Source organism: Oncorhynchus nerka, linkage group LG19 (genome assembly GCF_034236695.1).
Source record: "Oncorhynchus nerka isolate Pitt River linkage group LG19, Oner_Uvic_2.0, whole genome shotgun sequence".
Lineage (NCBI taxonomy): Eukaryota > Metazoa > Chordata > Actinopteri > Salmoniformes > Salmonidae > Oncorhynchus > Oncorhynchus nerka.
This window is the reverse complement of record NC_088414.1, coordinates 22,474,720-22,496,718: the sequence shown is the minus strand read 5'-3', so window position 1 is coordinate 22,496,718 and position 21,999 is coordinate 22,474,720. Positions and strand designations below refer to the sequence as shown.

At 44.3% G+C, this 21,999-nt stretch overlaps 1 protein-coding gene across 2 annotated transcripts in view; it reads left to right on the top strand.

The window, feature by feature from the left end:
* The window catches only part of LOC115101187 (G-protein-signaling modulator 1-like), a 74,967-nt gene extending 53,368 nt beyond the window's left edge, over window positions 1-21,599 (top strand). For both annotated transcript variants that reach the window (XM_029620478.2, XM_029620476.2), the window contains exons 10-14: window positions 1,075-1,145; window positions 1,266-1,430; window positions 16,898-17,060; window positions 17,372-17,577; window positions 17,800-21,599. In XM_029620478.2, the coding sequence (XP_029476338.1) occupies window positions 1,075-1,145; window positions 1,266-1,430; window positions 16,898-17,060; window positions 17,372-17,577; window positions 17,800-17,988 (794 nt within the window). In that variant the 3' untranslated portion in view covers window positions 17,989-21,599. The remainder of the gene's footprint in view (window positions 1-1,074; window positions 1,146-1,265; window positions 1,431-16,897; window positions 17,061-17,371; window positions 17,578-17,799) is intronic.
* Window positions 21,600-21,999: the final 400 nt, after the last annotated feature.

Here is a 21,999-nt window from a genome sequence, read left to right as displayed (position 1 = left end):
ATGCTATATTTATAAAACACATGTCAATTCAAGCCGTATCCATACAGTTTTGTTGAATAGGAAATACGTCATAAAATATTTTGTAGTTTCATATTTGTACTTGAGCTTGTGTCCTCAAAAGTGACTACACCTCAGCAATGTATAACTATTTTTACCAGAAAGGTGAGATTTTGACCTTTTCTTGGAGAATGCAGCATTACTAGTTATTGTTTGTGTATGGTCCTCTCATAATAAATATTTTTCAGGGATTACGTAGATTACATTTTAGATTACATGTATTAATAGATTGTGTTGATCATCCAGATTCAATCAGAAATGAATACATATTGTATTAAGATCAAGGGTGTGGGGTTTCCACGTCACTAAGGTCATTAACAAACCAGGCACAAATAGAATGCAAAGGGGAAGTTTATTAGGGGTTTTCATACACGGGGAAAGAAGGGGGAATTCACCACCTAACAGTCCACAAGCCATTCCCTTTGTCAGTTCCCTTTTCCAGAGGTAATCCGCACACTCGGGTCCTCAGCCAAACACAAGGGGGTTAGTCCGACAGTCCAGGTCACAAAGTGTAATCTCACACATAGTATTCTGTCTTCTCCCACTCTTCATAACGCTCTTGGTTCTCTCCTACTCTGCCCCGTTATGAATGTTGCCTCCCCCTTTTATCCCCAAACACTCCCTGGCTTAACAAGTTAGTCTTTCTTCTTTGGGGCAGGAAGTCCACATAAGGCCCAGGGGTGAAGCCAACGGACTGCCCAGATATCTCCCCTCAATCACCACTCCTCTCACCTCTCCCTGCCCGCTGCCACAATATTTATGAAATACCTGTACATACTTTAATGATCCTAGCCTTGATTAGTGTGTTACTATGTCTCTGAAGTGGGATTGTGGATAGGGTATTTGTCTTGGGTCAGGTGACCCGGGTTAAAGCCCCCCTCAGGGCAATACTGTCCCCCCATTCATTACAGTACTAAAGGACACTAAACCATCCATACACATTAAACCGTCCATTGACAACTTTACAAAGGGTATCTTATGCTTTGATGTCCTCTTTTGCTCTCCTCTTTGTTCTAGGAGCCAGACCCAAAATTACCAAGAGAAACAGTATGGACAGTGTCGAACTGTGGAAGTACTCGTCAGATAAGGTAAAAACAGTCATTTTGTTGATTCATTGAGATTTCGTTTTCCCACCTAATTTCTGACATTTTATAAAATGACAACGTACACATGTAAAATCAATGAAAATCCAATGGTATCCCTGCAAGAATGGAGACAGCCAGGAATTGGACAGTATATCTCGGAGATCCAAGAGTCAGCAGTCTCAGCCAAGTAGAGGGAAGGGCTACCCCGACAGCCAGTCCTCAGATGAGAGGCAGTGGTTTGACTCCCCTGTGGACACCGATGAAATCACAGTCCAAGTCCCGCCTCCGGTGAGTAGCCATATTTTCATTTTCAATATTTATTTAACCATTATTTAACTAGGCAAGTCAGTTAAGAACAAATTATTATTTACAATGACGGCCTACCCCTGCCAAACCCGGACGACGCTGGGCCAATTGTGCGCCACCCTATGGGACTCCCAATCACGGCCGGATGTGATGCAGCCTGGATTCCAACCGGGGATTGCAGTGATGCCTCTTGCAACTAAGTTCTGAAAAACATAGTTAACCAGTGCATAATTTTTCCATTGATCATCCTTGAGATGTTTCTACAACTTGATTGGAGTCCAACTGTAGTAAATTCAATTAATTGGACATGATTTTGAAAGGCAAATACCAGTCTATATAAGGTCCCACAGTTTACAGAGCATGTCAGAGTAAAAACCAAGCTATGAGGTCGAAGGAATTGCCCGTAGAGCTCCAAGACAGGATTTGTTTGTGGCACAGATCTGAGAAGGGTAGCAAAACAATTCTGCAGCATTGAAGGTCCCCAAGAACATAGTGGCCTCCATCATTCTTAAATGGAATAAGTTTGGAACCACCAAGTCTCTTCCTAGAGCTGGCCGCCTGGCCACACTGAGCAATCGGGGGAGTTCCTCTGTGGCGATGGGAGAACCTTCCAGAAGGACAACCATCTCTGCAGCACTCTACCAATCATGTCTTTATGGTAGAGTGGACAGACGGAAGCCACTCCTCAGTATAAGGCACATGACAGCCTGCTTTGAGTTTGCAAAAGGCACCTAAAGACTCTCAGACCATGTGAAACAAGATTCTCTGGTCTGATGAAACCAAGATTGAACGCTTTGGCCTGAATGCCAAGTGTCACGCCTGGAGGAAACCTGGCACCATCCCTACGGTGAAGCATGGTGGTGGCATCCTCATGCTGTGATGATGTTTTTCAGCGACAGGGACTGAGAGACTAGATGAACGGAGCAAAGTACAGAGACTTCCTTGATTAATACCTGCTTCAGAGCGCTGAGGACCTCAGACTGGGGAGAACGTATACCTTCCAACAAGACAACAACCCTAAGTACACAGCCAAGACAATGCAGGAGTGGCTTTGGGACAAGTCTCTGAATGTCCTTGAGTAGCCCAGCCCGAGCCTGGACTTGAACCCGATCGAACATCTCTACAGAGACCTGAAAATAGCTGTGCCACAACGCTCCCCATCCAACCTGACAGAGCTTGAAAGCATCTGCAGAGAACAATGGGAGAAACTCCCCAAATACACGTGTGCCAAGCTTGTAGCTTGTAGCGTCATACCAAAGAAGACTCGAGGCTGTAATCGCTGCCAAAGGTGCTACAACAAAGTACTGAGTAAAGTGTCTGAATGCTTATGTACATTTCCTCTTGTTATTTTTAATATATGTGCAAAATATTCTAAAAACCTGATTTTTGCCTTGTCATTATGTGTAAATGAGGGGAAAAAACAACTTAATCAATTTTAGAAAAAGGTTGTAACGTAACAAAATGTGGAAAAAGTCAAGGGGTCTGAATACTTTCTGAATGCACTGTATAACTTCACTTCCTCATTATATCCCTGCATAACAACAACATGCGCCTGGTGTTTACTAGTCATGTTCATTTAATTAACGTGGAGAATATACCAGAGAAAATTAGAATGGTCAAACTCATCCCTATGTCAGCTCCACTAAAAGGCATCAGTTACAAAGACTATTGTTTTCAATGTGTAGCCTAGTTCTATAATGGGCTCAGAGACACAATGGCTTGAAGTGTGTTAGCTTTAGGAGACGGTAGCGGTAGCACCTCTTGAGTAGCTTGTATCTCCTTGAAGCCCTAATTAAATCTGACACTTTCCTCCTAGTATCAAAGTGTTTTACGGAAAGGCATTATCTACCGAGTCCAGCTTCAGTTTCCTCTCTGCATTTTAGGAATGGAAGCCTTTTAAAAAATCAATGGAAGCTAACCTGACGGATAAAATGAAATAAATGTGATTAGCGCACTAAAGCTGGTGGTCAGGAAGACGCTTCTGAAGCCTGTAGGGTCCTTGCATCTTTGCACCTTTTAGTCTGAGATGTACATCATGATTATAGAGGCAAGGAAAAGTGCCATAGGTGAGACATGATGTGATTTAATGAGGGTTATTGGACAATCTAAATCTCCAGGTTCATTCCTGGTAGAGACAGGCGTGCTGTGTCTGATGGCGTCAGAATAAATCAGTGTTCAGGAATAACACAAAGTAAACCTGCAGGCCTTTCTGACTGCTCTAGATTGTTCACAACAATATTCCTTTGTGCTTCCGTTATCCTTAGGGCATCCTCGGCCAGCGTCAGCCAAAGCGGTTGTGCTTTGCTGTCACTTGGCATCTGAGGCGGCCAACCATGCGTCGCGGTTCTGTGATGCTGTTAATTGTTGCAATCAGTGGCTTGACATGGAAAAGGGCGAGGAAGCCATTGTATGAAGGAAGCCTGTTATTTAATGACTGACTAAAATAGCAGTTGTGCAACTTGGGGTTGAAATGGAGACAAAGTGGACTTCATCTGGCTAATCTTTCTCTTGTCTACAGAAATAAGGTAAATAAAAATGTTATTTGAACTTTGGTCTATTTGTTTCACACCAGGTCACAAGTTGTTCTTAAAAAAAAAATGTGAGTTGAAAAGGTCTGTGTTACAGTCTTTGGTTTTTCTCTGGATTCTGTTTTTGGTTGGTTCTGTTTGGGTGTGGCACACACAGATTAGAATATTTTTCTTTGGTGGAGTTTAACGGTGGTTGGCATCCAATATGTTGCATTGCCACCCCCAACTGAACTATAGTATCAATTCATTACACTTTGTGAAGAAAAAAAAATATATATAAGCTGATATAAATCATTCTCTCTACTATTATTCTGACATTTCAAATTCTTAAAATAAAGTGGTGATCCTAAAACAGGGAATTTTTACTAGGATTAAATGTAGTAAAAAGGTGTATGTGACTTCAACTGTACATAAATACAAACAAACAATTATACAGTTGAAGTCGGAAGTTTACATACACCTTAGCCAAATACATTTAAACTCAGGTTTTCACAGTTCCTGACATTTAATCATAGTAAAAATTCCCTGTTTTAGGATCACCACTTCATTTTAAGAATGGCTTGCCATGGAAAATTAACTTTATTAAAATCACCACTTTATTTTAAGAATGCAAAATGTCAGAATAATAGTAGAGAATAATTTATTTCAGCATTTCTTTCATCACATTCCCAGTGGGTCAGAAGTTTACATACACTCAATTAGTATTTGGTAGCATTGCCTTTAAATTGTTTAACTTGGGTCAAACATTTCAGGTGGCCTTCCACAAGCTTCCCACAATAAGTTGGGTAAATTTGGCCCATTCCTCCTGACAAGAGCTGGTGTAACTGAGTCCGGTTTGCAGGCCTCCTTACTCGCACATGCTTTTTCAGTTCTGCCCACAAATTTTCTATACGATTGCGGTCAGGGCTTTGTGATGGCCACTCCAATACCTTCACTTTGTTGTCCTTAAGCCATTTTGCTACAACTTTGGATGTATGCTTGGGGTCATTGGCCATTTGAAGACCCATTTGCGACCAAGCTTTAACTTCCTGACTTGATGTCTTGAGATGTTGCTTTAATATATCCACATCATTTTCGGTCCTCATGATGCCATCTATTTTGTGAAGTGCACCAGTCCCTCCTGCAGCAAAGTACCCCCACAACATGATGCTGCCACCCACGTGCTTCACGGTTGGGATGGTGTTCTTCGGGTTGCAAGCATCCCCCTTTTTCCTCCAAACATAATGATGGTCATTATGGCCAAACAGTTCTATTTTTGTTTCATCAGACCAGAGGGCATTTCTCCAAAAAGTACTATGTCCCCATGTGCAGTTGCAAACCATAGTCTGGCTTTTTTATGGCAGTTTTGGAGCACTGGCTTTTTCCTTGCTGAGGGCCTTTCAGGATATTTCGATATAGGACTCGTTTTACTGTGGATATAGATACTTTTGTACCTGTTTCCTCCAGCATCTTCACAAGGTCCTTTGCTGTTGTTCTGGGATTGATTAGCACTTTTCGCACCAAAGTACGTTCATCTCTAGGAGACAGAATGCGTCACCTTCCTGAGCGGTATGACGGCTGCGTGGTCCCATGGTGTTTATACTTGCGTACTATTGATGGTACAGATGAACGTGGTACCTTCAGGCATTTGGAAATTGCTCCCAAGGATGAACTAGACTTGTGGAGGTCTACAATGTTTTTTTCTGAGGTCTTTCCTAATTTCTTTTGATTTTCCCATGATGTCAAGCAACAAGGCACGGAGTATGAAGGTAGGCCTTGAAATACATCCACAGGTACACCTCCAATTGACTCGTATGATGTCAATTAGCCTATCAGAAGCTTCTAAGGCCATGACATAATTTTCTAGAATTTTCCAAGCTGTTTAAATGCACAGTCAACTTAGTGTATGTAAACTTCTGACCCACTGGAATTGTGATACAGTGAAATAATCTGTCTGTAAACAATTGTTGGCAAACTTACTTGTCATGCACAAAGTAGATGTCCATACTGACTGGCCAAAACTGTAGTTTGTTAAACAGACATTTGTGGAGTAGTTGAAAAACAAGTTTTAATGACTCCAATCTAAGTGTATGTAAACTTCAGACTTCAACTGTGTATATCTATTTGTGTGTGTGTCTGTGTGTGTGTACAGTCGTGGCCAAAAGTTTTGAATGACACAAATATTAATTTCCACAAAAAATGCTGCTTCAGTGTCTTTAGATATTTTTGTCAGATGTTACTATTGAATACTGAAGTATAATTACAAGCATTTCATAAGTTGCAAAGGCTTTTATTGACAATTACATGAAGTTGATGCAAAGAGTCAATATTTGCAGTGTTGACCCTTCTTTTTCAAGACCTCTGCAATCCACCCTGGCATGCTGTCAATTAACTTCTGGGCTACATCCTGACTGTTGGCAGCCCATTCTTGCATAATCAATCCTTGGAGTTTGTTTGTCCACCCGTCTCTTGAGGATTGATCACAAGTTCTCAATGGGATTAAGGTCGGAGGAGTTTCTTGGCCATGGACCCAAAATATCGATGTTTTGTTCCCAGAGCCACTAGTTATCACTTTTGCCTTATGGCAAGGTGCTCCATCATGCTGGAAAAGGCATTGTTCATCACCGAACTGTTCCTGGATGGTTGGGAGAAGTTGCTCTCGGAGGACGTGTTGCTACCATTCTTTATTCATGGCTGTGTTCTTAGGCAAGATTGTGTGTGAGCCTTTTCCCTTGGCTGAGAAGCAACCCCACACATGAATGGTCTCAGGATGCTTTACTGATGGCGTGACACAAGGCTGATGGTAGTGCTCACCTTGTCTTCTCTGGACAAGCTTTTTTCCTGATGCCCCAAACAATCGGATAGGGGATTCATCAGAGAAAATGACTTTACCACAGTCCTCAACAGTCCAATCCCTGTACCATTTGCAGAATATCAGTCTGTCCCTGATGTTTTTCCTGGAGAGAAGTAGCTTCTTTGCTGCCCTTCTTGACACCAGGCCATCCTCCAAAAGTCTTTGCCTCACTGTGCGTGCAGATGCACTTACACCTGCCTGCTGCCATTCCTGAGCAAGCTCTGTACTGGTGGTGCCCCGACCCCGCAGCTGAATCAACTTTAGGAGATGGTCCTGGCGCTTGCTGGACATTCTTGGGCACCCCGAAGCCTTCTTCACAACAATTGAACCGCTCTCCTTGAAGTTCTTGATGATCCGATAAATGGTTGATTTAGGTGTAATCTTACTGGCAGCAATATCCTTGCCTGTGAAGCCCTTTTTGTGCAAAGCGATGATGACGGCACGTGTTTCCTTGCAGGTAACCATGGTTGACAGAGGAAGAACAATGATTCCAAGCATGATTCCCTCCTTTTGAAGCCTCCAGTCTGTTATTCGAATTCAATCAGCATGACAGAGTGATCTCTAGCCTTGTCCTCGTCAACACTCACACCTGTGGTAACGAGAGAATCACTGACATGATGTCAGCTGGTCCTTTTGTGGCAGGGCTGAAATGCAGTAGAAATGTTTTTTGGGGGTTCAGGTCATTTGCATGGCAAAGAGGTACTTTGCAATTAATTGCTATTCATCAGATCACTCTTCATAACATTCTGGAGTATATGCAAATTGCCATCATACAAACTGAGGCAGCAGACGTCTTGAAAATTAATATTTGTGTCATTAACAAAACTTTTGGCCATGACTGTATATCCTTTTTTTTTACCCTACCCTCATTAAAACCCACCACCTTATTCCAATGCTTTATCCCTGTTTGATTCTATCCCATGTCTGAGAGGACTGGACACTACCGCTAACACACCCTGTAACTCTTCTGAAGTGAAATCTCATATCCCCAAGTACTTTTCTGCAGCTGCCACCACAACTTCTATTTTCTTACGTACCATCTCTGCAGTACAGTTGATAACCATTGCTATGAACACTAAGAAGCCAACCTTACTGAAACATATCACTCATTGGCCTATCCCTCTGTTCTGGCACAGATCTACTATTCACAGGGATCCTCTCAGAATCCCTCACCCTTGATCCACCCTCCTACTTTCTTCACTGCCTCAGAATATGACATCTTCTGCACTGCTTTGACCCTGGCCACCTCAACCTGCCTCTCTGACCCTGGCCACCTCAACCTGCCTCTCTGACCCTGGCCACCTCAACCTGCCTCTCTGACCCTGGCCACCTCAACCTGCCTCTCTGACCCTGGCCACCTCAACCTGCCTCTCTGACCCTGGCCACCTCAACCTGCCGCCTCTTTTACCGGACAACTCTGATCCCCAGAAACATGGGCACCCCTACAGTTGACAACGTTTTCCACTAAAGCAACACATTCCTCTGTTCTATGTGTTCCTGCACACTTCCCACATCTTGGAATCTCCCTCCTACACACTGCTGCAACATGCCCATAAACGTGACACCTGCAACTCTGCAGTGGATTCGGCACAAAACCGCTAACAGAATAACTCATATATCTTAACATGACTTTGTCAGGTAAAGACCCTGAATCAAATCTCAAAAGAACAGACTGCGTCACCTCTGTTTCCCCACACTCACCACCGGATCTGCATCGCACCAAACAGCGAGCGTCACAAACACCAGGAATCAAGGGTTGCTACCTACATTAATGAGCACAAGGTTATCATGCTTTAGAAAGCTGCAGTCCTTACAGATGAGTATGAGTTTGTGTTGACCTAAAAATACCTTCAAACAGGGCACAAAGTACTAATATCCCTACACAAAAAAACTATCCAGAGAAGTCCTCTCTCACTACAAGGTTTGTCTTTTCCACCAGCACCCAGAGACAAGGATGGACAGAACTGGTTATCCGTATTTGCCAGTTTGGCTTTACTGCCATGAGAAAAGCCATATTTGTCTCTGTGTCTGTCCTAAGTTGAAACAGAACATTTTGAGAGAAAAAGCTTTCTTCTTGTGGGAGCCCTCCAGCGCATTAAGTCTCTGGTTGGGACTGGTTTATCTCCTAAACAAGATCAGATTTGAATGAACCCTTTGTTTCAGAAGGGTTTTTTATCTCTGCAGAGTGGTGTTAAACAGCCAATGAAGATACTGGAAGACATTGGGGCCGCCCAGTCCTTCATTTTGTTTGACACTTCAGCAACTGGTGACTGTGTTGGTTCAAGGCTTGTAGATGGGTTGCTTGTAGAATGTGGAACTCAAGTCTGATCTTGTTTCTGGTCGCGTGGTCGTTGGAGTGAAGCCTACCCTACCTGTGAAGGGAGTCTTGTTGATTTTAGGCAATGATTTGGCGGGAGGGAAAGTTGTGGTGTATTCTGTTGTTTGTTAGGTGCCAGAGTAGAGGAACCTGATGGGTTATCAGAGAAATACCCTAGAGTGTTCCTAGCTGGTGCTTTTCCACGTGCTATGTCTAAGAAGATTGCTGAGGGCAAGTCTAGTTTTGAGGAGGATGTCAGTAGTCTCACCATATTTGATCTGTCTGAAACATTTCTGTGTGGTCCTGACTTTGCAGCCTGGTCTCAGTGACTAGACGTAACGTAGTAAATGTTATCCGGGACACACAAATATTATATGTTCTGTTTGGTATGTTTACTTAAGGCAAACAGGAAAGTAGGGTGGTTGGTTGAGGTGCATGGGTGGGAGTATAACGAGAACATCTAGCAATCCTGGGGTTGCAAGTTCGAATCTCATCATAGACAACTTTCGCATTTTAGCTAATAAGCAACTTTTCAACTACTTAGCATGTTAGCTGACCCTAACCTTAAACTCATTATTGTATGTTTTACAAATTGGTAACATTTTGGACATTTTTCAAATTCGTAACAAATAATACTAACTGTAATTCATAACATCAAATGTGAATTGGCTAATGGTCATCCACAAATTAATACATACCACACGAAATGTAACATATCATACTAAATTGAGTGTTCAGATTTAAGTACAGAATAATACGAAATGCTCTGAGACCAGATTGGATTTTGGTAGAACTCCTGAGTTGACCTCTCCTTTGAAGACCCCAAAGGAGAGCGGGTTGGTAGGACCTCTGAAAAGAGAGAGGATCCTTACAGTTGACACTGTTTAGGAAGCAGTATGATTACTGAACAGAAAAAATATGCTTCTCTCTCCCTTCTTTTTGCGGAGATACTGTACATCCAGTGAATGAGTTTGAGTGTGTTACTTTGACAAAGATGACGTTATGAGGTGAGAAAATAATATTCCCACGACACTTTTATTCAAGGCTACAGGCCCCAGTGTATCTCAAATTGTCGTTCCAGTTACACTCCGACAAGAGATACTGTACTTATGAGGGTAGTATTGCAGGCCATCTTGGGGTCAAGATGTATGACCGTATCTTGCATAACTTGCAACCTAGGAAAGGTAGTGGGTCAAGGAAAAGTCTGACCATTCATGGCAAAAGTGGAGGCCATTATTAAGCTTCCTGTGCCAAGGGCTCTTGCGAGAGCAAGAGATAGAGATGGATGTGGCGAGAGGGGAAGAGGGAGGTGGCGAGAGAGGGAGGTGGCGAGAGAGGGAGGTGGCGAGAGCGGGAGGTGGCGAGAGCGGGAGGTGGCGAGAGAGGGAGGTGGCGAGAGCGGGAGGTGGCGAGAGCGGGAGGTGGCGAGAGAGGGAGGTGGCGAGAGCGGGAGGTGGCGAGAGCAAGAGATAGAGATGGATGTGGCGAGAGGGGAAGAGGGAGGTGGCGAGGGGAAGAGGGAGGTGGCGAGGGAAGAGGGAGGTGGCGAGGGGAAGAGGAAGGTGGCGAGGAAGAGGCGAGGAGGGAGGTGGCGAGGGATGAGGGAGGAGTGGGCGAGAGGGGAGGTGGCGAGGGGAAGAGGGAGGGAGGTGGGGAAGAGGGAGGGAGGTGGCGAGGGGAAGAGAGGAGGCGAGGGAGGTGGCGAGGAAGAGGCGAGGGGAAGAGGGAGGGAGGGAGGTGGGGAAGAGGGAGGGAGGTGGCGAGGGGAAGAGGGAGATGGCGAGGGGAAGAGGCGAGGAGGTGGCGAGGGGAAGAGGCGAGGGGAGGGAGGGAGGTGGCGAGGGGAGGGAGGGAGGAAGGTGGCGAGGGGAAGAGGGAGGAAGGTGGCGAGGGAAGAGTGAGGGAGGTGGCGAGGGGAAGAGGGAGGGAGGTAGCGAGAGAGGGAGGTGGTGAGGGAAGTGGGAGGGAGGTGGCGAGGGGAAGAGGGAAGGAGGTGGCTAGAGAAGGAGGTGGCGAGGGGAAGAGGGAGGGAGGTGGCGAGAGAGGGAAGAGGCGAGAGAGGGAAGAGGCGAGGGAGGGAGGTGGCGAGGGAAGAGGCAAGGGAGGGAGGTGGCGAGGGGATGAGAGAGGGAGGTGGCGAGGGGAAGAGGGGAGGTGGGGAAGAGGGAGGGAGGGAGGTGGCGAGGGAAAGAGGCGAGGAGGTGGCGAGGGGAAGAGGGTGGCGAGGGAGGGAGGTGGCGAGGGGAAGTGGGAGGGAGGTGGCGAGGGGAAGTGGGAGGGAGGTGGCAAGGGGAAGTGGGAGGGAGGTGGTGAGAGAGGGACGTGGTGAGGGGAAGTGGGAGGGAGGTGGCGAGGGAAGGGGGAAGGAGGTGGCTAGAGAAGGAGGTGGCGAGGGGAAAGGAAGGGAGATGGCAAGGGGAAAAGGGAGGGAGGTGGCGAGGGGAAGAGGGAGGGAGGTGGCGAGGGGAAGAGGGAGGGAGGTGGCGAGGGGAAGAGGGAGGGAGGTGGTAAGGGAGGCAGGTGGAGAGAGGGAGTGAGGGGGAGAGAGAGAGAGGGAGGGGGCAAGGGGAAGGGAGGGAGGTGGCGATGTAGGCGGGCGGAGGTAGAGGCGGGGGGAGGGAGAGAGAGAGATGTGGCGAGGGAGAGAGGGGGAGGGAGAGAGGGGTGGCGAGGGGAAGGAAGGAAGGGAGGGAGAGAGAGAGTCGGAGGGAGATGGCGAGGGAGGGAATTGGTGAAGGAGAGAAATGGTGGGAGGGAGGGAGATGGCGAGGGGAAGAGAGAGAGGGAGGGAAAGAGAGAGAGCGAGAGAGATGGTGACGAGGGGATGAGAGATGGGAGAGAGAGGGAAGTGGTGAGGGGAAGAGAGAGAGAGAGAGAGAGGGAGGTGGTGAGGGAAAGAGAGGGAAGGGTGGAAAGGAGGAGAGTGGTGGGGGAAGAGAGGGGAGTGAGTCAGGCGTGTGGAGAGTGAGGGAAGGGGAGAGCGCTCGGAGAGAGAGAAAGGGAAAGATCGGAAAGAGAGGTGCTTGTGTGGTAAGTCACTTCATACTCTTTATCAAAATTATTGTTTGATGGATGATAGACTAGTTAGAAAGCAACACTAAGTGTTAGCCTAAATGTCTGTTTTTTTTTTGCTTTGCCAGAGAGTCAGACACATTTAAATGCATTTATAATACCCAGTAAAGCAACATTTGAAGGGTAGTCTAATTTTGTTATGAAGTTTTCACAAGAAAAGTTGCTGCTGAAAATGTGACCGCCTATAGCAGTATCACTGTTGTATCGTACTACTGAACATTCTAGTCTCTGACCTGATTCTGGTTATCTTGTTCACTGTGAGTTGCCCTTCATCTATATCACGCTGCACCAAATTGAGTTTTAAAGGTTTTCAATTATCAAAGCAAATGTTTAGTCAATCCAATTTGCTACCAGAACGTAATGGGATTGTACGTTGTGTATCCAGTTCGATTTGTTTGGCGATAATGCTTGGTGTTGATTGTGCCATAATGGGGTGTCATTATGGTATGACATCCAGGGGGATAATAACACCATCAGCCATTACTGATCCATGATGTGTCCTATGGTTTACCGCCTTTGATGTCTACCATTAACCTGCCAAGGCATTTATCATCAACACGGAGGCAGGACCACACACTTCTTCAGTGCAGAGAATCATGTTAATGTATCCTGAGGGTGGAAATTGGAGATGGCTATACTGTAGTAGTGGGATGTTGATTCTGGATCATTTATGTGTACTGTATAAAGAGGTTGTGCTATGTTTGACCCAAATAAACAAAAGTGATGTAAATAGTGATGAACAATCATATTTACATTGGAATTAGCTCGTTATAACAGTATACATTATTTGTAACATATTCATCAACATATTAACACTGAGGTGTTGATAGCTTTGAAAGGTCTAGTTTCGTTATTCATGTGAAATTTAGAGTGGGCAAGAAAGGAGGTTTATTTTTACATTATGTCAGGTGACAGATTGAGCAACCTTGAAGATCTAGGCCAAGGTATAAACCCTAGGTAGGGCATTCTCAGCGCTGAGGGACATAATTGGTCAGATTGTGAGAACACTGTTATGCTGTTAGTGGTGCGTACTGGCGGCAGAGAAGTCAGACGCTGGAGAGCAAAAACTGTTTCCAAACGGCGCAGTTTAATAACACAAAAAAAAACACCGGAAAACAGAACAATCAAATCCTGGGTATATAACCCGACACACACCAGGACAGACGTGCACAAGCACTTACAACAACCAATCACCGACAAGGACATGAGGGGGAACAGAGGGTTAAATACACAACATGTAATTGATGGGATTGGAACCAGGTGTGATGGAAGACAAGACAAAACCAAAGGAAAATTAGGTCGGTGACTTGGACCGCCGAACGCCGCCCGAACAAGGAGAGGGACCAACTTCAGCGGAAATCGTGACATATGCACTATTCCAGGCAGTACGCTATTCCAGGCAGTACGCTATTCCAGGCAGTACGCTATTCCAGGCAGTACGCTATTCCAGGCAGTACGCTATTCCAGGCAGTACCCTATTCCAGGCAGTACGCTATTCCAGGCAGTACCCTATTCCAGGCAGTACGCTATTCCAGGCAGTACGCTATTCCAGGCAGTACGCTATTCCAGGCAGTACGCTATTCCAGGCAGTATCAAAGGCGTATTGTGTCCAAAGTGCTAGGAAAAGGTTTCAGAACAACTTAAACAACAACAACTTGATTTTTAATGCAACACACAGATCGCCAAAATGATGTAGAGGCAGTGCTGGAAAAAGTAGTCATACTTGAGTAAAAGATACTTTAATATAAAATGACTCAAGTAAAAGTCAGTCACCCAGTAAAATGCTACTTGAGTAAAAGTCTAAATGTTTTTGGTTAAGTATCAAAAGTAAATGCTGCCAAACATACCCTCGTAAAACTGACCATCCTACCGATCCTTGACTTCGATGATGTCATCTGTAAAATAGCCTCCAACACTCTACTCAACAAACTGGATGCAGTCTATCACAGACATCTGTTTTGTTACCAAAGCCCCATACACTACCCACCATTGCGACCTGTACGCTCTCGCTGGTTGGCCCTCGCTTCATACTCGTCATACCCGTCGCCAAACCCACTGGCTAGAGGTTATCTACAAGTCTCTGCTAGGTAAAGCCCTGCCTTTGCTCACTGGTCACCATAGCAGCACCCACTTGTAGCACTTGAGCAGGTATATCTCACTGGTCACCCCCAAAGCCAATTCCTCTTTTGGTCGTCTTTCCTTCCAGTTCTCTGCTGCCAATGACTGGAACGAACTGCAAACATTTCTGAAGCTGGAGACTGATATCTCCCTCACTAGCTTTAAGCACCAGCTGTCAGAGCAACTCACAGATCACTGCACCTGTACATAGCCCATCTGTAAACAGCCCATCTATCTACCTACCTCATCCCCATACAGTATTTATGTCTGGTGAGGACCTGCCTTACAACAGGCCTACAAGCCCTCAGTCTAGCCTCTCTCAGCCTAGTGCGGACAGTCTGAGCACTGATGGAGGTATTGTGCGTTCCTGGTGTAACTCGGGAAGTTGTTGTTGCCATCCTGTACCTGTCCCGCAGATGTGATGTTCAGATGTACCGATCCTGTGCAGGTGTTGTTACAAGTGGCCTGCCACTGCGAGGAAGATCAGCTGTCCGTCCTGTCTCCCTGTAGCGCTGTCTTAGGCATTTCACAGTACGGACATTGCAATTTATTGCCCTGGCCACATCTGCAGTCCTCATGCCTCCTTGCAGCATGCCTAAGGCATGTTCGCGCAGATGAGCAGGGACCCTGGGTATCTTTCTTTTGGTGTTTTTCCAGAATCAGTAGAAAGGCCTCTTTATTGTTCATAACTGTGACCTTAATTGCCTACCGTCTATAAGCTGTTAGTGTCTTTACGACCGTTCCACAGGTGCATGTTCATTAATTGTTTGTGGTTCATTGAACAAGCATGGGAAACCGTGTTTAAACCCTTTATAATGAAGATCTTTGAAGTTATTTGGATATTACGAATTATCTTTGAAAGACAGGGTCCTGAAAAGGGGACCTTTCTTTTTTTGCTGAGTTTAGTAAAGTACAATACAGATACACCAAAAAACTCCTTAAGTAGTATTTTAAAGTATTTTTACTTAAGTACTTTACACTACTGTGTAGAGACAATAATTGTACTGCCAATGATTGCATTGGGCTAAAACTAGAGAATCACACTAATGGCCATTCCAGAAACAGCTTCCTCATATTGAGTTGCACCCCACCAGAACAGCCTCAATTCGTCAGGGCATGGACTCTACAAGGTGTCAAGTGTTCCACAGGGCTGCTGGGCAATGCTTCCCTACAGTTGTGTCAAGTTGGCTGGATGTCCTTTGGGTGGTGGACCATTCTTGATACACACAGGAATCTGTTGAGCGTGAAAAACCCAGCAGAGTTGCAGTTCTTGACACAAACCGGTGCGCCTGGCATCACTACTATACCCCGTTCAAAGGCACTTCAATCTTTTGTCTTGCCCATTCACCTTCTGAATGGCACACAACCCATGTCTCAATTGTCTTAAGGCTTAAAAATGTCATTCAGATTTTTTTTTGTCACTGGCCTATACAAAATACCCCAGAATGTCAAAGTTCAATTTTGTGTTTAGAAATGTGTACAAATTAATAAAAAATGAAAAGCTAAATACTGTAGGTATTCAACCCCTTGGTTATGGCAAGCCTAAATAAGTTCAGGAGTAAAAATGTGCTTAAGTTGCATGGACTCGCACTGTGTATTTTCTAATGCCTACCTCATGTCTGTATGCTATACATACAATTATCCGTAAGGTCCCTCAGTCGAGCAGTGAATTTCAAACACAGATTCAACCACAAAAATCGGGAGGTTTTCTAATGCCTCGCAAAGAAGGTTTGTCAGAAGAGTGAAAATAAAAAAGCAGACATTGAATATCCTTTGAAGCATGGTGAAGTTGTTAACTACACTTTGGATGGTGGTCCTTCCTAACAATTGTTGTGCAGGTGTGGAAAGCTCTTAGAGTCTTACCCAGAAAGACTCACATCTGTAATCGCTGCCAAAGGTGCTTCTTAGATTAGATTAGATAGATATCTGTATTTCTATCTATCTACACTACCAAAAGTATGTGGACACCTGCTCGTCAAACATCTCATTCCAAAACCATGGGCATTAATATGGGAGTTGGCTTATCAACAGCCTCCACTCTTCTGGGAAGGCTTTCCACTAGATGTTGGAAGATTTTTGCAAGGACTTGCTTCCATTCAGCCACGAGCATTGAGGTCAGGCACTGATGTTGGGCGATTAGGCCGGCGATGTGGTTGCGGTCAGGGCTCTGTGCAGTCCAGTCAAGTTCTTCTACACCGATCTCAATAAACCATTTCTGTATGGACTTCACTTTGTGCAAGGGGGCATTGTCATTCTGAAACAGGAGAGGGCCTTCCCAAAACTGCTGCCACAAAGTTGGAACTACAGAATCGTCTAGAATGTCAATTTATGCTGTAGCGTTAAGATTTTCCTAGCCCGAACCATCGGCCTAGCCCGAACAATGAAAAACAGTCCCAGAACATAACCTTTAAGCAACCTTTAAGTAACAGGCCCAATGCTCTAACCACTAGGCTACCTGCCGCCCCACGAGCCAAACATGAACCACATAAAAAGGATATAAGAGACAATTGAGTCATTGTGTGTGGGATGAGGGGTTGTGCTGCCTCTTCTATCACTTAGCGTCCATGTCTCTCTGTTTCAGAAGCTAAGTCGTGACCCCTCTGATGAGGACTGCTTCTTCGACCTCCTCAGCAAGTTTCAGAGCAGCCGCATGGACGACCAGCGCTGCCACCTTGACGACCCGAATGTAGAGAACGGAGAAAACGGCGAGAATGGAGGGGCTGTCTCTCTTAATGAAATGCTAGGTAGGTTAGCGAATTAGTGCTGTTACGACAGTCTAAAGCTAGAGGATCCCTGATACTACTTCCATTAAGGATCTGTTGTGAATCTGTTTAGGTTTGAAAGGTGTACAAATCCAAATTCTAGGAGAAATCTATGTGAATGAGGATCCCTGAATTCCATTACTTCCATTAACTTCCTTTCACGTCAATGCATGACTCAATGCATCACTCAAAGCACACATTGCCGGACATCTCTAGTCAGAAATGTGTGGCATTGATTTTTTTGGGGGGTCAATTACAGTAAAGGAATATAATCCAACTCCCTTTTCTCTCAGATCCAGCGCTCATCACCTCGCCCCAGACAGAGGAGCTGTTTGACCTGATCGTCAGCTCCCAGAGCCGTCGCCTGGATGACCAGCGGGTCAGCGTCAGCAACCTGCCCGGCCTCAGGATCACCAATAACAACCTGGGCCACCTGTGTGTTGACACAGACCCCCAGGAGCCCAGCGATGACTTCTTCAACATGCTTATCAAGTGCCAAGTAAGGCCATGTCTCACTGCCTCAGCATCCCTATGGGTTGAATCTTAACCTTAGTCTCCCATTGACATCCATCGATGCGTAATTGAGGTAAAATACACACATATTTGTGCTTATCTCAGGTTATGCAGGATTCATGAATTGCAGCACTCATGAATTGCAATTTTAGATGTATGTCTCTCCTTCTCTCTCACTGTCTCTCTCACTCTCACGGTCTAACTCAAGTCCTCCAGGATTGATGACCAGCGGTGCTCCCCGCCAGAAGGGGGACCCCGGGCCCCCACGGTGCCTGACGAGGACTTCTTCAGTCTGATCCAGAGAGCACAGGCCAAGCGCATGGACGAGCAGCGGGTCCACCTCCCCTCAGAAGAACAGGACGGGCCCGACTCCGACCCATCCGGGGACTCCAGCTAGGGGCCCAAGCAATCAGCCCTGGGGGCAGGGTTTGAGACTGTGACCATTTGACTTGGCAATGCAAAACCTATTTTTAATTGGTCACTAGGGTGTCAGTGAAAATGTTTTGCTTGTCATCTTAGTTTTTGGTTCACAGTTAGCTTTTTTTCTATTATCAAGATTTATTCTAATAGCAGTGGGCAGCAACAATGGGTATGCAAACAATGGGTATGCGATGTGCAATTCGGTCATCATCCACTGTTTGAATGAACGTGTCTAAAGGTTTTCCTAAAAACACCTTTCCAATTAACTGTTGACTGGAAAGTAGGACTATCTGACAGAATGTGGGGCGGCAGGTAGCCTAGTGGTTAGAGCGTTGGACTAGCAACCGAAAGGTTGCAAGATCAAATCCCCAAGCTGACAAGGTAAAAATCTGGTGTTCTGCCCCTGAACAAGGCCTGTTCCTAGGCCATCATTGAAAATAAGAATTTGTTCTTAACTGACTTGCCTAGTAAAAAAAATAAAAATGATATAATGATTTGTATCAATCGCAGAGAATTTTTCTGCTAACTCTGTCAGTGTAGCCCACAATAATTCTCTAATTATACTTTTTTTTATTGTTCCCAGACCTTAAAATGTGGTCTCCTGATGTGGTTTAAGCATTGTTGTGGACTTAAAACATCCAAGTTGTTGTAGTTTTCCTATTAAAAACAGTGTGATTTTGACAGTGAGAACCTGGAAAAAACAAGGAAAACTATTAAATTAAACCGGGAAAAATGAATTTACCAAAACTAATTTTATAGGGCTCTACACCTGTAGACTGACTCTTCAAAATCACTAACACTAACCAGGTTTCCTTCCAACCTTTTTATGTGAGTAAAGTACATGTCGGATGAGACATTTCATGACAGGCCAGATGTAAACAGCTAATATATCGGTAACCTTTCCAAATATTGACAAAACAAAATACGCAACACAAGGTGTGATCTTTTTGTGTCTGTAAAATTATGTGAGAAATGGCGGTGGAAACGCCTTTATGCACAAATATATATCAAAGTAAACTTGGAGTCACGTGGTGATATGTTGTGGGTTGCTCCCACTGCGACTTGGAAAACCATGCAGTTTATTAGGCTACAGATGAAATAGCTTATGGGTTGGTGAAAGTGCACAGTAATGAGCTTGATGCTCCTATACAATACATATCGAGGGTGTTATTCTGGTGACATGATGCTTGGCTGCCATTTGACTAATAATCTGCCATTTGTCTATAATAATCTCATCATGTAGGCTATACCCACACTGTTTCTGCAAGCTGTTGGCTAGAGGGCACGAGCCAAGACCAGAGTGGGCACATTCGCTATATAACTCAAAAACAAAACGTCACAGAACCATCAGTAGACTTGAAGATGTGATGGAAACCCATTTTTTTTATTTGGTAACCTCAAAAATAATGTGTATGGGCCGCACAACGCCTTTTATCCACATCAAGTCAATTTGATGGAAACTCATCTCTGGTGGGAAAAGTTTTGAGTATTCGCATGAAAATCTGTCGCTAATTGGATGGAAACCTAGCTATTAACACAATGTTTGAGATTTTGCAAAGGTTTTATTTTCCCCTCCAAACAATCAATGTTAATATGATGTTGTCAAGTTAAAATGGAATTATTTCTGTATGGAGGGTAGGACATTATAAGCTACTTGCTCAGCGTGCATCATTGCTCAGCGTGCATCATCCGCTTTACCAGGACAGTATTCTTTTCATTGGAGCCAGTAGCTCCCAGTTGGCACTGGCCCGGTGTGTCACTGGCAAATTTACCTGAATGTCAAGCCCTGCCCAAGGCATGCTAATTTACCAGATGGCTTTTCATTACTTGCCTGGTTCTGTATGGAATGCAGCTACATTATAAGTCACAGGTGAGGTCATTATCATGGGGTGTGATCAAATCATGTACTGGTGCCATCAACTGGTCTGCAACCCTGCCTGGGCCACCACTCGAGGAGATCCTTGAAGGGATAGGTGTGCAATAGGTGGCACCCTTTCAGCTGTCGTGAATCTGTTTAGATTTGAAAGGTGTACAAATCCAAATTCTAGGAGAAATCTATGTGAATTAAGTGTTTCGCTAGGGTTTGAGACGCCAACAAGATATTTACTGTACCCCATCTAACTGCCTTAAATCTGTTTGTTTTTTTTTTTTCAAACTCCGATTGTATTACTAAGTATCAGGGGTCTGTGATTTCAAAGCGTATAATGGAGAAGTGTTTGGTCTGAAGGATGGCGATGATTTTGCTGCTGGTATTTTTGGTGACAACAGTATTAGCTATGTCAAAATTGCATTCGGTATTAGACAACAGCTCAAGAGACTTCAGGAATAATTATAAAACAGCACGGTTAGTCAAGGTCTAGTCATTATAGAGTTCATGTCTTCTGGAGTACAAACAGGTTTAAAACCCCAAAAAATATAAATTTCTCAAAATAAATGTTACGTTTAATAGTATACAAAATGTCAAGAATATATTGTTTTAGAGAGTTGAATCAAGCTCAAATCAAAGTGCATCTCTTCATTTAGGCCATGGAAGTGCCAATAGTGCAGTATATAGGCAGTATACTGATTGCAATCAACAAATGTCTAATGGTAACCCCCACAATGCCATCAACTTGATCAACCTTTCTCTGACCAATGACCTTAGAGCTGACAGTCCAATGGATCTGGGACTTTTTTTTTAGGACGGCACAGGAGTAGATGTATAGCCTATCCATACACAATCCTGTGTTGCAGGGATCTCCTTCTACATTGCCAGAGCTGTTAGTCTTCAGTTTCCAATTGTCTAGGAGGGGTTAGTTTTATATTCTGCTTGTATACTGTCCCTTTGTGGTGAAACATGTGTACTACAGCTGTCCTGTGTGTCCTATTGGAAACGAGACTTTTGTCATTCCTGAGGTTGAGGATGTAATCATGTGAGCAAGTATAATGCTTTTAAGCACTTTTTATTATTTCAGTGACAAGCTATACATAACTGTACAGTATATACTTTGCATATTTTTTGCAGATCATTTTGTAAAGGATAGAGTATATTTGCAAAAAATGTTAGTGCCTTTTTGTATTTCTGTTCCCTTGTGGTTATCAGAATGATCCTGTAGAGTTATCCTGTAGCAGACCCAGTGGACCAGAGACAGGTGTATACTGAAGAATTGAAACAAAAACAGCTTGTAGTAAGATCTAAACATACAGTAACGTGTTGCCTAACTGATGATCCATAATGGACATTTTTGTTGCTCTTCCTCTTTGGGAATCCATTTGTAAATGTTAGTTTTACCGTGTAGCTCTACTTTGTACCTCAAGAGTCATGACCCTATCCCAGAGTGGGCCATAAACCTAACTCGGGATGGGTCGTGATCTATATGATTCATCTCGACCTCTGTAATAAGAGGCTTACAAGGTCCCCACTGTTTTCCAAACAGAGCTCATTTCCTCTATTTTTCCATAACTTATAAGGGTAAACTTGGTCCAGATCTATCCGGTACGCTTCTATTTGTCACTACCATATGTACATATATTTTTTTGTATTTATGTTCCATTTGAGGACATAAAGATGTCCCTTCTGCTTTTAATAAAATATTGATTCCAATGTTTTATGTGCCTCTGTTGTCATGTCCCATCAAGTGTTCTACACATTACCATAAGAAAGTCTGCTTTCAAACAACCGGCTTTGCTTCAACTTCAACACATTGCATGTAGGTGTTGTTGTGGCTACCTTTTTTTGATTACACCTCATACTATATTGCAGAACCATTCTTACGTCCACACCCAATTGGTACAGTGTATGATTCAATTTCCCCCCCACCCAAAGACCTGGATAGTCTTTAGATATCCGATATGTAATGTTTTACATCATCATTATCAAATGAGTCTCCTCGCCCAGAAAAGAACGACTCCTTATATCAGCAACTAAAATCAAGGTCATAAAAAAGGATGGGTAGTGTCATTGACTTGCCCTTAGTTGGGCGAGGCACAGTGAACCGACTAAACATGT